Raw genomic sequence first — 15,640 nt, forward strand, 5'->3', positions numbered from 1 at the left:
TGCTTTCAATTACTTTTTTGGACGATCGTAATCTTTTATCATGCCAAAAATTAATCCTAACGAAAAGTTTGAATTCCATTGACATTTTTCTTCATTAATGTCAATCCAACATGCTAATAAGAAAATTGTATATGGGTTTTCGTTGAGATTGATGAGATTGTGGCCTGTGGGACCGTCTTTTATTTGTTTGAGCTATCATTCAATAATATCCCAGTTTCCTCTTCAAGGGCCAATATGGTGATAGTGAGTTTCCAAGTCTGCAACACACAGCTCAAATAATGTCACGAAAGCCTGTCACAGTTCAAAGCTTATAAAGAGATTCAATAAATGAACTATTAAACACTTTTCTTCTATAATTCAAAACTCTACTGCAAATAATGGCCAAGTTCGAAAACTGAAGCAATCAGAAGCATTGATTCTTTTTTTCCCAACTAAATACAAGAAGCTTGATTGTTCCTTCAAACTATTCAAGCAAATTCGAGGCGAACATTGTTCTTTTACTACATCCAACTCCAAACGAACTCGTAAAAAGCTGTAAAACCTCCACACACATGGAACGAAAGTTCAATCAGATAGCTTCTCTAATACATTCTTGCCATACCATACTCGACTGCACCCGCGTTTCTTCGGGTGGTGGCAGCAATGGCTCCAGCATCATATTGAGCATTTACCTGCAAACGTGCAGCAGCACGGTCATTGTTTCCCACCTTGGGGATGCCTACTCGCGCCATAAAGAAAGGATTTGAGAAAGCACCAGTAGCAGCTGTATCTGCTGCTAACTTGGCAGCCATTCCACATTGAGGGGATTGTTTACATTGCAAGGAAGTGTCCTGCTCAGCCCCTGTTGCTGATCTTCCTTCATTTTGGCCGCAAGATTGTTGGTAATAATATGTGGGATGGATAGCATGAGAAGGGAGGGCACTTCTAATTAACATTCTTGGGTCGTAAGCATCTTTAACGACACTTCCACCGCTATCGTATGGCATAACCGGGCCCGAAATTCTTCCAGGCTTGGCTAAACACAGATACAAAGTTAGAACAGGTGGATTGAAATACAAGTAGGCAAAACAAATGATAGGATGGAACTCAGAAAAGACCTTGAGTAGCAGCAATCCTCTGGCTGCTGTATGAGCCTGCTGGTGCATATCGGTCTTTAAAGGAAACAATATTTGATGTTGGCTTAGGAGGAATGGTATTTGATTGTACTGAAGACCTGGTAGCCTCGACAGATTGGAAACATAAGTATCATCATAATTGGACATTTGAAGCATATCTTAAAGCGTAGTTTACCTAGGAAGAGATGCATGCTTTCTTTCAAGAGGATAAACTGGTCCACTTTTCCCTCCATTATCTTCAAGATGAGCAAATTGCCTTTTGAACTGGTCAAGTGCACTATGCAAGCAGAAACATGGACCAGATGAGCAGTGTCAGGAATGGACTTGTTATCATTTGGAAATTGAATTAGAAAAAGGCATTTAATGACCTTGGATAAAGAAAATTTGATCTCTCAGTTCCATTTAAGTAGTCTTTCAGCAGTTGAGGATGGTATTCTAGTATCTCGAGGAATATCAGCTCGCGAATGTCGTCTTTCGTGACCTTTCTCCTCTCGAACTCAAACTCCACCTTAGAGATTGGCTGGCAAGAAGGTTCCCTCTCAACCTTTGCCAGCCCCTTAAAGTAAGGATCTGCCAATGCCTGAAGGCAAATGCAATGTTTTCAACAAGTACTTCTACATTTCAAAGCACTAGATAAATAAATGCAAGAGTACATAACAAAGGTAGCATTGAAATAATAAGCAGACCTCTTCGGCAGTAGGTCGATCCTTTGGATCAAATGCAAGCAATCGTCGTAGTAATTGCAGGGCTAGAGGATCCACATTTGGGAACTTCTGTGAAAAGGGTATGGGCTGCTTCTTCCTCATACTAGTTAAGTACCTCCTAGCCTTTTCATTTCTTACCTATGGGAACACATTTGAAAGTTGATGGTTAGGAAATTTTCTCTCAAAAGATCAAGACTGCTCCCCAACTATACATAATATAATGGAACTTGCCCGAGAAATGGTATCTAACGAAGGCGTTCCAAGGAGATCTGTCATCAAATCAAGTTGGTGAACAATATTTTTACCAGGAAAAAGTGGTTTTCCGGTCAGTACTTCAGCAAATATGCACCCAATACTCCAAATGTCAATGGCAGGAGTATACTATATCCAGTCAAAAAATAGAAATCAGACCCAGAAGAACAAAATGTGGAACATCATCATTGTAAAGAAAAATGATAGAACTGTCAATCGTGAGTGGTGTAGCCTAAATCAGAAAGGAGAGAACTATTCAATAAACCATTCAATAACTAAAACAATTAAACCAAAATTTCATTACACAGAAGGAAAGTGAATCGATTAATCTCGTCCCTACAACAGAGGTTATAACTAAGATTAAATTAACTCATTTCATCTAGGTTCATAGATTATTTGAGATTCAAGATTATCCGGTTTACTTGTGTGGAAAACGTCGTATGAAGTTAGCAAATTTAAGATTGTAAGAATGTTCTGTAGACTATGTTCAAGAAATGTCATCAAAACAAACCTTAGAGAAGAAAGAACCACATAGCTCTGGAGCCCTATACCATCTGGTAGCGACATAGTCCTGCAAGTACCGTCACACGCTATAAGCTTGGTGTCTACATATACATCCAGAATTTCTATATTGATTGGCGTACCGTCCAAAATATTGTTGTTGGGGTGTCGCTGAAAGCAACTCTAGCCAATCCAAAATCACAAACTTTGAGTTTGCAATTTGCATTTGCCAATATATTCTTTGGTTTTAAATCCCGATGGTAAACATTTGCTGCAACAATGTAGATGAGAATCAGGCAACTCCAGGCAGTAGACCTCCACCAAAAACATTATAGAAAGAATATGACAAAAGGAAATGGTAACTATCAGAAGCCTAAATGCAATAACATGAGAGACACAAAACACCCCATCTCCCCAAAAAGTATACAGTAAGGTAGAGTGTTTATGCAATGCAATATCCAAGCACCTGTGTGAATATATTTCAGTGCACGGAGTAGCTGGTAAAGGAAAAATTGATAGTGCTCTTTTGTTAAATCATCGTTGGCCTTGATGACTTGATGCAAATCTGATTCCATCAACTCGAACACAACAAAAATATCTTTGAAACCCCTGCGAGAAGGTGGTAACATAATGTGTTTGATTTCGACAATATCGGGATGTCGTAGAAGTCTGAGTAGCTTTATCTCACGAAGAATCCGAGCAGCATCAGATACATGTTCAAAAATATCATGTATCTTCTTTATTGCCACTTTTTCATTAGTGAGAGTGTCAACAGCTGAACAAACCACACCATAACTCCCCTTTCCAATAACTTCCTGGATTTTGAATCTGTTGGCATCTCCATATTCAGAGAAAAAGTCCAATTCTGCAGAATTCTGTCATACAGAAATCTATCTACATTACGAAACGTGGTACTCGTAAACATTAAACATACAGGACATTCATAACCAGGAAAAAGCCTAGAGCGTTCAATAATTTTGGTATAGCTTTCAAAGGGACATCAATAAACGGTATGGAATTCACTACGAGCAAAAGTAAGGATCAAGAAATGACATCCAAATGAATTAAATAAAAGTACGACCATCAAAGTGCATCTAAAGCTGCAAATTCAATGTTTCACATACATAATCTATCTCTTTAATCAAACCCCAATATATAAACTCTTCCAATTTGCAATTTTCATTTCAAATTAGTGTCGAAATTGTCATATTCTTCCACCAATATGCTATAAATTTGTTTGCATAAGACAGGAGCACTCATAGGGAAAAAGATCTACGGTATTAGAGAAGGTTGTGAGTAAGATAATACCAATGAGATACCAAACTTCACCTTCTTACGGTGATCGGTCTGCATTTCCCCAAAGTCTCAAACCCAGCTTGAAGAACAATGAACACGAAATCTGATATCCAGTTGAGCACCAAAATAGAAAACTCGAATTCTTAATGAACTAAAAGAAGACTCAACCACATTTGCCCCATCTACTCCTGCTCCGGATCACAAACCCACAATCCCTCCGTATGCTCCTTCCCGAATCCTCCACGGAACATAATAAAATTACCCAAATCAAATCCCTCATACACTTCCCCACCTGCAATCCCAAAAACCCAATCACCAAACCGGAACAACCGGCACCACCAGCTACCATAAAGTAACCAAAACCAGATGGAGCATACAAACTTTTTGCATTCCTACTCGATGAATGCCCTAAACCCAATTGCTCAACGATGAAGAATCAGTCAGGGAAACCAAAATCGGAGATCTACAGGCGGGTAACAGGAGAAGGCGAAGAAGAAAAGAGAGTTGGGGAGAGGGAAGGAAGGAAGGAAGGCCTAAGGCTGTAGAGTGGATATATAAACAAGATAATTTGAAGTAAAAAGAGCAGAAATCTAGGAGACCCTCTTCCTTGCTTTGGATTTTTCAATCCTTTTCTTTTTCTCTTTCAATTGGCATCTGTTTATTTCCTCTCAGTTCGTAGATTCGTATGGATAAGGATGGATGGACGGTGGTAATACCAAAGAGGACCGTATAATTTGGGGAACAGAGATCAGAGAAATCAGCAATCTTCGTCCAACAGAGTCCAAATTTTCGACGGGAATCGGAAATGGTGATACTCAAAATTTATGACTTCAATTTGCCCTTATTTAAATATTAATCTATAATTATATGTATCCCAAAATAAATGTTATGGAGGTTACTTATTACTAGTCGAGAATTCATAATTTAACCTAAACTGTCCAAATTTGAAAGGATTTAGCAGGTCAATCGACATAGCACGTGAGCAACCTTGGCATTCAATGGTGAGGACGATACGGTGGGCCACTTTCTAAAACCCTTCTCCCCTCAATAATTCGCTTGCATCTATTTCAAGCAAAATAAATAGATAATAAATCATAAAATTATAATATAGTATGAAAATTGTATTAATATTTATATTTATTAACAAATTTGGCACAAATTTTCAGTTCAATTAACTTGGACCTTAATTAAGTCGAAACTAAAGGAGTTATCATATGATTTATGTCCATTATTATTTTCAATCACATCCTCTCCTCTTTTAATTATGTTTTGATAATGAAACCCAACCATGCACCCATGAGTTTACACCTTTCATCTAACTTTAATTACTTGGTATAATTTAAAAATCTTACCTAATTGCTTTAAAACATGTCCGGTAAGGAAAGGTTTTCACACCGTGTTCAGTGTTTTCAGTGTTTTGTTCTGCTAGCTGGGCGGTTACAAATTCACTTTTCTTGGGCCACACGGTTTCAATGGACATCGTCTTATTCTACCAACCTTTTTTGCTCTTATTTTTTTTAATATTTAGACATTCTTAGTAACCATTATTGTTCTTTAACTTGTTTTGGGCTCATAACTTTGAGGGCCCAATTTTTTAAAAAAATATTTACATTTTCTTTTTTTTTTTGGGGGAAGGATTTGTGTTTTTCAGATTTCAACATGTTAAAAATATATTAGATACATATTTAAAGAAAATTCTACTACACTAGACTAGTGACATTGTTACACGAAATTACAAAAATACCCTTAACCTATGTGCACACGCCTTTATTTTCTCAATTTTCGTCAAAGTTCATAGCATCAAGACGTTTTCGAAGAAATTCTTGGGTTTTAATTTACATTTCACTATACGACCTACCCTCTATCTACCACATGAGAATGAGATTAATAATATTTTGTTTGGAAAATGAGATTCTTACAAAATTCTATATTATTGAAATAAATAATGAGAATGAAAAAAATGGAAAGTTGTAATATTGAACTAAATTGGGCAACACCCACCACGAACTATACAGCAAGTGTTTTATGAAATATTCTTCGGTTTTGTCTGAATTTAGATATTTTCATTACGTGGGCCCTAATGGGTTCTTAATGGGCCCGACAGCTGTCATTTTTTTTGTAACCGTAGACAAGGTCTGGTGTCGACTTAACCGCCAACGTGGCCATCTCCGAACTAAGGAGTGGTACCTGACAGTCTGAAATCTCGGAGAGTGTGGGCCAAGTGTACAGACCCATGTGGGCCTTTTCTTTTATTACTGGCAACTTTTTTATTTTACTTTCCAGCCCATATAAAAGCCCAGTTGAAATTTATGATTTCGCCTAGTGGGCCCAGCCCATTAAGCCCATTAAAGCGATTACACGTGCTGTTGTTCAATTATATACGACCATACACAATTAATTACAACAAAAAATCATATTTAAAGAGATTGATGGATTATAATAATTTCATATTTGGCTGTCACAATCTGTACATCCAAAACTAGAGGAAAAGATAAAGCATTAGCCCATTAGCCTTTGTTTTTTTTCTTTACTCTACTTTTATTTTACTTTCACCTTTTTTTTCTTATTTTATNAAAAAAAAAAAAAAAAAAAAAAAAAAAAAAAAAAAAAAAAATTAATAAATCTTAATTATTGTTTTTATTTATTTATTTTAGATTTATGATTATTTTGAAACAAAAGAAAGTTTAGCCAAAAAGAAATGATGGGATGATTAATAGATTTTTATTTGAATGGGCCCCATGCAGCATGAGATATTTGTATGTTTTAGAGCAAGGGAGGGCCCACCACCAACTTTTGATGAATGATGATCACCAAGACTCCAAAAGTTGATCGGAGACTACGTGGCAGTATCTAACTGGTTTATTTCTAATGTAAAAACCTGCGAACAGAAGCAGCTGATTTCCTGATTCCCCACGTTTCCACCGACGCAAGATCACGTCACTATACGAAAACACAATGGGAGCTAATAATCAGCTATGCCCAGTCTCACGTGAGCTCGTCGATAACTAAAAGAGAAGTCCACTCATTCGTTCCAGCCAACCAGTTACCGCCACGTGGCCCATAATGGATCCAAACCGATGGCACCTCCGAAATTCAATCCAGAATCAAGGTCAGAGAAAACAGCGGGAATTTATCCAATAAATAATAATAATAATATATATATATATATATATTTTTTTTTTGTTGGTTCAGAATTAAAAATAATTAAAAACGCAAAATTTAGAATCGGAGGACGGAAGCAAGCAGTGAAATTAAAATTCGTAGGTGTCAACGGACGCCAAATAGGATTCAAATTCAGCTGAATTTGGTATTTCATATTAAAAATAAAATAAAAAAAATAAAAAACCGAGTTAATAATTTTTTTTCCTTTTCCCTGTGCTTGTCCTCCATTCTTCCAATCATTTTCCTTTAATTTAATTTAATTTAATTTATTTATTTTTGTATAATTATTTTTTGGCCCCCATTGTGATTTGTGTTTCTAAAATTTGCCCACCTTCCTACCCTCGCTATCTCTTCTATCTGGGTTCCCGGCGAGACTGCAGGAAGTAGAAGAGTAGAAGAAAGGATTTTCTCTGCTTCTANTTTTTTTTTTTTTTTTTTTTTTTTTTTTTTTTTTTTTTTTTTTTTTTTTTTTAATCTAATTTCTTGATCGACGCCAAAACCTCGTCTCGATTCTCCAAATATTCATCTTCTCTCTCTTGCAAAACCAATACTAATCATCGTTCGATGACCTTTCTTTAGCCAACTTCGTTTCGAGGTACTTGTTGCTTTACTTTCTCTGTTTTTGCTTCTATAACTTCTGCATATTTCATTTCGTTTTTTGTTTATTGAATCTGGGTGTACTGTATATCGTTCAATTTTTTTTTCTTTGCATTTGATCGGCTACTCTAGCTCGTGCTATTTGGGAAATTGGTTTCAATTATGGTTTTAACAGTGCTTGATATTGATGAAAACCGTGTTGGAGTCTTTTGGGTGATTTTGGGTATGCTCAAATTCACTTCTTTTGATGGTTGCATATCATGAATGTTAGTTTGGAACTTCTTTGACTGTAAAATAGTGGAATTTACGAGCTCACGAGCTTTTCTCTTTGATTTTACTTATCTAATCGCGTGTTAATTTTTCCATGGAACATTTTGGCGTAACTTTGTACGGACCCATTGATTGTTACCCAGACTGTGAGGAACATGCATAATGTTTTGTTACATATATGGATTTGTTACTGATTGTTTATCTTGTATCTTTCCAAGTCTTTCCTCCAGTTATGTTATTCACCATACTAATTTTGTGATGTAAACTTGTAGATAAAAGAGAGATATGATTGAGTAGTTTTCCCATTATTGAGTAAGGTCGACGTCAAGCGCTTGATTTCTTCTGTGTTTTATTGGGTGAGAGATAAACCTTTCGTTTTCGTTTTCATTTTCCGGATAAGGGTTGGTCTAGATTTGTTTCACGGGTTACCATAAAAAGAAAAGAGAAACATCTTTGATGTTGCGCGTCTATTGTGTTACCAGTTTGCATATGTGTTGACCATGAAAATTCAGTTAGGTTTTCAATTATAATATGTTGACAATATTTAATCACATTCCATACAGATATAGTAATTATGCTCTTCTAAAATTGGACTCTGTCTTAGTGCCCTGCCATAAGAGAAATAGAAATCTGACTGTTGGCTCTTGAACACTTTTTGCAATATGCATACTATGTCTCTCTTTGCATATAGTTATAGGTGTACTTGGCTCTCAAACACTTACAGGCTTCAAAGTGTTTGTTGACTTAACTTATGCCTGTTTTACTTTTTTTGTGTTTGGCAGAAAGTGCATAATGGAGCAACAATCTGAAGATTCTCTATCAGGTAATTTCTTTCATCCATCTAAGACTAACTGGTTAAGAGCATGTAAGTGCCTACTGATTTCTTTCATTATTTGGATTAACGTCTTTACGATGCTGGTTTAGTTATACACCAGACCTTTCGAATAATTAACAAACATTTGTTTTGCAGGCCCACCTAAAAATTTATTAGTTACTGTTCCCAGAAAAGTGGGAAGTAGTGCATGGGGAATTCCTCGCGGATCTGACGCTTTTCAGGCTTCATCTGATGTTAGCTTGTTTTCGAGTTCGTTGCCAGTCCTACCACATGAGAAATGTACGACAAGTGTTTGTTGTAACATTCTGATTATTGACAATCTGTTTAGTTTTTATGTGGGAAATAAGTCTTGCCTTGCTAATGTGCAGTGGATTTTGAGTCTGAGCTTTGTCAATCTGATGGTGCTGACTTATCCAATGAACTTGACCCCAAAGCTGACGTTAAGGATCCTCTTGGAGAGGTAGAAATAGAGGCAATAGACAACCTGCTTCCTGATGATGATGAGCTTTTTAGTGGTTTAATGGATGATTTTGACTTAAGTGGATTGCCCAGTCAATTAGAAGATTTGGAAGAGTATGACCTATTTGGCAGTGGAGGGGGAATGGAATTAGATTTCGAACCACAAGAGAACCTCAGTATAGGTATGTCAAAATTGAATCTTTCTGACGGTGTTGCTGCAAGCATGGTTAGTCACTATGCTCTGCCAAATGGTGTGGGAACGGTGGCTGGCGAGCATCCATATGGGGAACATCCATCAAGGACATTGTTTGTAAGGAATATCAATAGTAATGTTGAGGATGCTGAGTTAAGATCCCTCTTTGAGGTAATATTATTTAACGAGTTGCTTCTTTAAATTTTCTAAGGAAATTTTCATTGGCCAGTTACTTCCTTATATCTGCGAGGTAACATCTTAATCTAGCTTACTTTCTTTAATTTGCCTTTTTTGCTCCTCTTCGCCTTTTGTCTGTTTGTTTTATTTGATATTCTGGAAAATTGTGTGCAAGTTTCCATTAATTTTATTTGGGTGCCAAGATATTTTGCTGCCTAAAGTCTATGCCCCTGGACTTGGTGCATGTTGTGTGTTTAGATCAGCATGCACTTAACAGGCTTTGGGATTGGTGATGAGCATGTTAGTGATTGGAGCCTCCGTATTTTGAGTATATTTATCTCTTTAGATTGCTCAATAACTATTGAGGTTCAAAATATTGAATCCTCGGCAACTCAGATTAGTGGCATTAAGACTGATACTGTCCGGATGGAAAACCAGTTTATTGTTGTTATTGCTTCCATGTAGCCCATTCCAGTATATCTGTATTTTGATGAGACTACTTTCTGTTCTATTTGATGCATTGCTTTATTTTATTCTGTAAGGTTCTGACTCAGTTGTATTTATTTCACTTCAAATCCTGGTTCATTAACTGCCCCCATCTCTACAGCAATATGGAGATATCAGAACTTTATACACTGCATGCAAGCATAGGGGTTTTGTGATGATATCGTATTATGACATACGAGCGGCTCGCACTGCAATGCGTGCATTGCAAAATAAGCCTTTGAGACGACGGAAACTTGACATTCATTTTTCAATACCAAAGGTTTGAACTTAGATGGACATTCTTGTTATACAGTTAGTCTTTCTTGGTTCTCTAACTTCTTTCATTACACTGGTATCAAGATCATTAATTCTTTAAACCTGGTGCTTGACCATATCCAGGATAACCCTTCAGAAAAGGATATTAACCAGGGAACTCTTGTTGTGTTCAATTTGGACGCCTCAGTTTCAAATGATGACCTTCGTCGAATATTTGGGGCTTATGGAGAAGTTAAGGAGGTATTTTCTAAATTTCCATTATATGCACTCCTAAAATGGCACGTGTATGCAGAAAGGCTGCCCCAATTAGTTCTTTGATTTGTGCATGTCTGCAAGGATGCATGTCACATATGATTCGTTTCCTAAAAAAGACATATCTGCCATTAAATTTCTAAAAGTATAACTTCCCTTCCTCAAACTGCAGATTAGAGAGACACCTCACAAGCGGCATCATAAGTTCATAGAATTTTATGACGTTAGAGCAGCAGAGGCTGCTCTTAGGGCCTTAAATAGGAGTGATATAGCAGGGAAGCGAATAAAGCTTGAACCAAGCCGTCCTGGAGGGGCACGTAGGAAGTAAGCTCCTTATGCCAATCACTTTTGTACACACATATCTGAGCTAATTTTTTTAGATGCTTACACAATATAATAACTATATGATGATTTGTTTCCATCGTTTCCATGGATTAACTTACTAGTCTTTGTACCTTTTGGCATTTGTGTCTGTTTTACAGTTTGGTTCTGGAAGTATTATGCATGCTTTAAATGTTGTGTTTACTTATAAACTCACATTTTCTTATCATTCATATAGCTTAATGCAACAACTAAGTCAAGAGCTGGAACAAGATGATGCTCGAACTTTTCGTCATCAGGTTGGTTCGCCAGTGACCAATTCACCTCCAGGTGATTATCTTGTTCCAATTTTCTTGAATCCTGAGTATATTTATGATTGTCTACAATATCTCAGCGTATTGGACAGACATTCTTCTCTGTATCATTGATTTTGAATGTACTCATTAACATTGGAAACACTCTATGGTAGGTAACTGGTCACATATTGGCAGTCCTGTGGAACATAATTCTTTTAGCAAGTCCCCTGGTCTGGGAAGCCTGAGCCCCATAAACAGCAGTCATTTGTCTGGCTTGGCTTCAATTCTTCCTCCTAATCTGTCAAACTCTCCAAGAATAGCACCAATTGGAAAGGACCAAGGAAGGGTTAATCATGTGAGCCAAGTGTTTACCAATTCCACATTGATGCAAGGAACAGCCTACCATCATCATCAATCCTTCCCTGACAACAAATTTAGCTCAAATGCTGGATCTACATCATCTATTGCTGACTTGAATTCCAATTCATCCAGTATTGGGACATTATCTGGTCCTCAGTTCCTATGGGGAAGCCCAACTCCCTATGCTGAACGTTCCAGTTCTTCAGCCTGGCCAACACCATCTGCGGGACAGCCATTTACTTCTAATGGGCAAGGACAAGGTTTTCCATATGTTAGACACCATGGTTCTTTGCTTGGTTCACATCACCATCACGTGGGATCTGCTCCATCCGGTATTCCTCTCGATAAGCCTTTTGGTTATTTCCCAGAGTCACCAGAAACATCCTTCATGAGTCCAGGTGCACTAGGGAGCACAAGTTTAAGTCGCCACAATGGTAATTTCATGAACATGAGTACACGAGTGGCTATGACTGGTGGTCTTGGACTTCCAACAAATATGGTTGAAAATGGCTCTCCCAACTTTAGAATGATGTCTTTGCCCAGACAAGGCCCTCTTTACTATGGCAATGGCTCCTTTCCTGGGTCTGGTGTTGTGAGCACTGATGGATTGGAACGTGGTCGTAGTAGGCGAGTGGAGAATGTTGGGAACCAAGTCGAAAGCAAGAAGCAGTATCAGCTTGATTTGGAGAAAATTGTTAGTGGGGAAGATACTAGGACCACACTAATGATAAAAAACATCCCCAACAAGTAAGAACCTACTTGATTTATTATTTAAGACTAGCAGTTTAAGTTTCACATTGATTATATCCTGTGGTCCTTTCATAAACGTATATTTATTTATTGCTATAGGTACACATCAAAGATGCTTTTGGCTGCTATTGATGAAAATCACCGCGGTGCTTATGATTTCCTATACTTGCCCATTGACTTCAAGGTAGCGTTTGTTTTCTAGATGTATTAATATGACCAAAGATCCTATGATTCTGACTTGTAATCATGGTTTAATTTCTTGTTTCAGAATAAGTGTAATGTCGGCTATGCTTTCATCAATATGGTGTCTCCCACACATATCATTCCTTTCTATGAGGTATGTCTCGGTTTGTGTTTTAATGAGCAACACATTTATCTGATATGTTTTCATTTCTTATCATCTGAATTTAGCTTTTCTTTACTTCTATAATATATATCTTCATGTCAAAATTTGGTGTTCAAATCTTAAGAACTTTAAGAATCCTTCTCTCTCGAGCTCTTGCTTATAATGGAGTTTCTTACCAGGCATTCAATGGTAAGAAGTGGGAAAAGTTCAATAGTGAAAAAGTAGCTTCACTAGCTTATGCTCGAATTCAGGGCAAGACTGCTCTAGTAACACACTTCCAAAACTCGAGCCTAATGAATGAGGACAAGCGATGCCGGCCAATTCTCTTTCGATCTGAAGGCCAAGAGATTGGTGATCAGGTGATATGTTTTGAACCACATACTAATTATTGTTGTTCACATGTGCCGTACTTCTATATTTTTCTTTACTCGGCTGAAAGTGTCAGAGAAGCACACTATCATTGCCGATGATTGACTCAATATCTTGTTTATCACAAATCCAGGATATTCTCCTCTCAAGCAACCTGAACATATGCATTCGTCAGCCAGATGGATCATATTTAGGGGACTCATTGGACAGCCCAAAGGGCCACCCAGATGAAAAACCAGAAAATTAACTTATGTTGGTTCATTTTCCAAGCCTAAAGATTGAAAAGGCTGGGAAAACTAACTGTTGGATAGGTATTAATATGGTAAAACTAAGTGAAACTGAGGGAGTATTTATGATTGATGAATATTTTACTTTGATCATTATTTTTCATGAAGGGTATTGCAGACAAGGAGGCAGAGAGCATTTTTGTTGTAGGTAGAGGGAACATATTGTAATTTAACCATGGTAAATAAGGAGAATCACTCACATGGCTACTGGCCTATAAGTCTCTCTGCAGCATCGTGCGTTGCTTCCAGCTTGTTTGTGATCGATCTTCTGTGGAGTCTATATTAGAGGAGTCTGCATTTTGTGTTTGTTCATAGGGGGTTTCAAGTCCAGTGCAAATATGAGTTGTTCCTGTTGATATTGGTTGGTAAATTCTGTGGGTAATAGGGTTTAGTTTCTGTTCAAGAAGTGTACAGATGGGGAGGGGAGGCCACCGGGATGACCTTCCATATGTCAAGTTGTTGATAACATGTAGTCAACAGAATTGGTGTTGCCTCAAATTAATTATTGTAAATTCGTACTCTTTGTCTATCTTTTGGATCCTTCAATAATCAGAATTGTACTCAGACCTGCACATTCCAAAAGAGGCCTCAATCTCTCTCTCTCTCTCTCTCTGGATTGTAACTTGTCTCTTAATGCTTCAATTCAGAATGGATGAATCATTGTAAAACATTGTTTATTCAGATATTCATTCGGCTTTTGCAGATTTTATGCTTAGCCCTCTGTTTTTTAAAACAATATGCAACTTGTAGAGAAAAGATAGGTCAGGAATATTTGAAAGGGCAGAAGATGACAAACGGCACACTATTAAACCATCAATTTCACCAAAAAGGATGTCATCCAGCATTCACTCATACATCAGAATCAGTACGATACGCNTTGTTTCAGAATAAGTGTAATGTCGGCTATGCTTTCATCAATATGGTGTCTCCCACACATATCATTCCTTTCTATGAGGTATGTCTCGGTTTGTGTTTTAATGAGCAACACATTTATCTGATATGTTTTCATTTCTTATCATCTGAATTTAGCTTTTCTTTACTTCTATAATATATATCTTCATGTCAAAATTTGGTGTTCAAATCTTAAGAACTTTAAGAATCCTTCTCTCTCGAGCTCTTGCTTATAATGGAGTTTCTTACCAGGCATTCAATGGTAAGAAGTGGGAAAAGTTCAATAGTGAAAAAGTAGCTTCACTAGCTTATGCTCGAATTCAGGGCAAGACTGCTCTAGTAACACACTTCCAAAACTCGAGCCTAATGAATGAGGACAAGCGATGCCGGCCAATTCTCTTTCGATCTGAAGGCCAAGAGATTGGTGATCAGGTGATATGTTTTGAACCACATACTAATTATTGTTGTTCACATGTGCCGTACTTCTATATTTTTCTTTACTCGGCTGAAAGTGTCAGAGAAGCACACTATCATTGCCGATGATTGACTCAATATCTTGTTTATCACAAATCCAGGATATTCTCCTCTCAAGCAACCTGAACATATGCATTCGTCAGCCAGATGGATCATATTTAGGGGACTCATTGGACAGCCCAAAGGGCCACCCAGATGAAAAACCAGAAAATTAACTTATGTTGGTTCATTTTCCAAGCCTAAAGATTGAAAAGGCTGGGAAAACTAACTGTTGGATAGGTATTAATATGGTAAAACTAAGTGAAACTGAGGGAGTATTTATGATTGATGAATATTTTACTTTGATCATTATTTTTCATGAAGGGTATTGCAGACAAGGAGGCAGAGAGCATTTTTGTTGTAGGTAGAGGGAACATATTGTAATTTAACCATGGTAAATAAGGAGAATCACTCACATGGCTACTGGCCTATAAGTCTCTCTGCAGCATCGTGCGTTGCTTCCAGCTTGTTTGTGATCGATCTTCTGTGGAGTCTATATTAGAGGAGTCTGCATTTTGTGTTTGTTCATAGGGGGTTTCAAGTCCAGTGCAAATATGAGTTGTTCCTGTTGATATTGGTTGGTAAATTCTGTGGGTAATAGGGTTTAGTTTCTGTTCAAGAAGTGTACAGATGGGGAGGGGAGGCCACCGGGATGACCTTCCATATGTCAAGTTGTTGATAACATGTAGTCAACAGAATTGGTGTTGCCTCAAATTAATTATTGTAAATTCGTACTCTTTGTCTATCTTTTGGATCCTTCAATAATCAGAATTGTACTCAGACCTGCACATTCCAAAAGAGGCCTCAATCTCTCTCTCTCTCTCTCTCTGGATTGTAACTTGTCTCTTAATGCTTCAATTCAGAATGGATGAATCATTGTAAAACATTGTTTATTCAGATATTCATTCGGCTTTTGCAGATTTTATGCTTAG

The 15,640-nt window shown here is 37.3% G+C and overlaps 3 protein-coding genes across 8 annotated transcripts; 2 read left to right on the forward strand and 1 right to left on the reverse strand.

The window, feature by feature from the left end:
* Positions 1-386: 386 nt before the first annotated feature.
* LOC111811549 (mitogen-activated protein kinase 20-like) lies at positions 387-4,689 on the reverse strand. 3 transcript variants are annotated; one of them, XM_023698452.1, is made up of 11 exons: positions 3,881-4,689; positions 3,039-3,447; positions 2,716-2,843; positions 2,583-2,642; positions 2,051-2,200; positions 1,802-1,957; positions 1,484-1,695; positions 1,291-1,392; positions 1,098-1,213; positions 755-1,015; positions 387-671 (listed from the first exon to the last, which is right to left on the reverse strand). In XM_023698452.1, exons 1-11 carry the CDS (start codon positions 3,923-3,925, stop codon positions 655-657), a joined length of 1,656 nt encoding a protein of 551 aa, XP_023554220.1. In that variant the 5' UTR covers positions 3,926-4,689; the 3' UTR covers positions 387-654. The 3 variants fall into 3 exon arrangements, with proteins under 3 accessions (XP_023554220.1, XP_023554218.1, XP_023554219.1); XM_023698450.1 differs by having other exon boundaries at positions 387-1,015; XM_023698451.1 differs by having other exon boundaries at positions 387-1,015; positions 3,902-4,688.
* Positions 4,690-7,456: 2,767 nt separating this feature from the next.
* Positions 7,457-14,006, forward strand: LOC111776511 (protein MEI2-like 2). 4 transcript variants are annotated; one of them, XR_002812257.1, is made up of 14 exons: positions 7,457-7,625; positions 8,680-8,720; positions 8,868-9,011; positions 9,101-9,555; positions 10,169-10,327; positions 10,447-10,563; positions 10,748-10,899; positions 11,135-11,226; positions 11,366-12,299; positions 12,402-12,486; positions 12,571-12,639; positions 12,828-13,007; positions 13,151-13,328; positions 13,413-14,006. XR_002812257.1 is itself a non-coding variant. In XM_023655977.1 (14 exons), the coding sequence occupies exons 3-14, from the start codon at positions 8,690-8,692 to the stop codon at positions 13,262-13,264; spliced, it is 2,532 nt and encodes an 843-aa protein (XP_023511745.1). In that variant the 5' UTR covers positions 7,457-7,625; positions 8,170-8,253; positions 8,680-8,689; the 3' UTR covers positions 13,265-14,006. The 4 variants fall into 4 exon arrangements, 2 of the variants coding, with proteins under 2 accessions (XP_023511745.1, XP_023511744.1); XR_002812258.1 differs by having other exon boundaries at positions 13,423-14,006; XM_023655977.1 differs by adding an exon at positions 8,170-8,253 and having other exon boundaries at positions 13,151-14,006.
* Positions 14,007-14,188: 182 nt separating this feature from the next.
* On the forward strand, positions 14,189-15,532 carry LOC111776513 (protein MEI2-like 2). The gene is made up of 3 exons (XM_023655979.1): positions 14,189-14,259; positions 14,448-14,627; positions 14,771-15,532. The coding sequence occupies exons 1-3, from the start codon at positions 14,224-14,226 to the stop codon at positions 14,882-14,884; spliced, it is 330 nt and encodes a 109-aa protein (XP_023511747.1). The 5' UTR covers positions 14,189-14,223; the 3' UTR covers positions 14,885-15,532.
* The last annotated feature ends 108 nt before the right edge of the window (positions 15,533-15,640 follow it).

This window comes from Cucurbita pepo, chromosome LG15 (genome assembly GCF_002806865.2).
Source record: "Cucurbita pepo subsp. pepo cultivar mu-cu-16 chromosome LG15, ASM280686v2, whole genome shotgun sequence".
NCBI lineage: Eukaryota > Viridiplantae > Streptophyta > Magnoliopsida > Cucurbitales > Cucurbitaceae > Cucurbita > Cucurbita pepo.

Excerpts from the sequence above, each read along its gene's own strand:
- LOC111811549 (XM_023698450.1), bottom strand. The coding sequence starts at position 3,925 with ATGCAGACCGATCACCGTAAGAAGGTGAAGTTTGGTATCTCATTG. Across the intron at positions 2,844-3,038 it reads ACTGAAATATATTCACACAG|CAAATGTTTACCATCGGGAT; the intron begins GTGCTTGGATAT and ends ACATTGTTGCAG. Across the intron at positions 1,958-2,050 it reads CGTTAGATACCATTTCTCGG|GTAAGAAATGAAAAGGCTAG; the intron begins GCAAGTTCCATT and ends GTGTTCCCATAG.
- LOC111776511 (XM_023655977.1), top strand. The coding sequence starts at position 8,690 with ATGGAGCAACAATCTGAAGATTCTCTATCAG. Across the intron at positions 10,900-11,134 it reads CCTGGAGGGGCACGTAGGAA|CTTAATGCAACAACTAAGTC; the intron begins GTAAGCTCCTTA and ends TCATTCATATAG. Across the intron at positions 11,227-11,365 it reads AGTGACCAATTCACCTCCAG|GTAACTGGTCACATATTGGC; the intron begins GTGATTATCTTG and ends ACTCTATGGTAG.
- LOC111776513 (XM_023655979.1), top strand. The coding sequence starts at position 14,224 with ATGGTGTCTCCCACACATATCATTCCTTTCTATGAG. Across the intron at positions 14,260-14,447 it reads ATATCATTCCTTTCTATGAG|GCATTCAATGGTAAGAAGTG; the intron begins GTATGTCTCGGT and ends GTTTCTTACCAG. Across the intron at positions 14,628-14,770 it reads GCCAAGAGATTGGTGATCAG|GATATTCTCCTCTCAAGCAA; the intron begins GTGATATGTTTT and ends TCACAAATCCAG.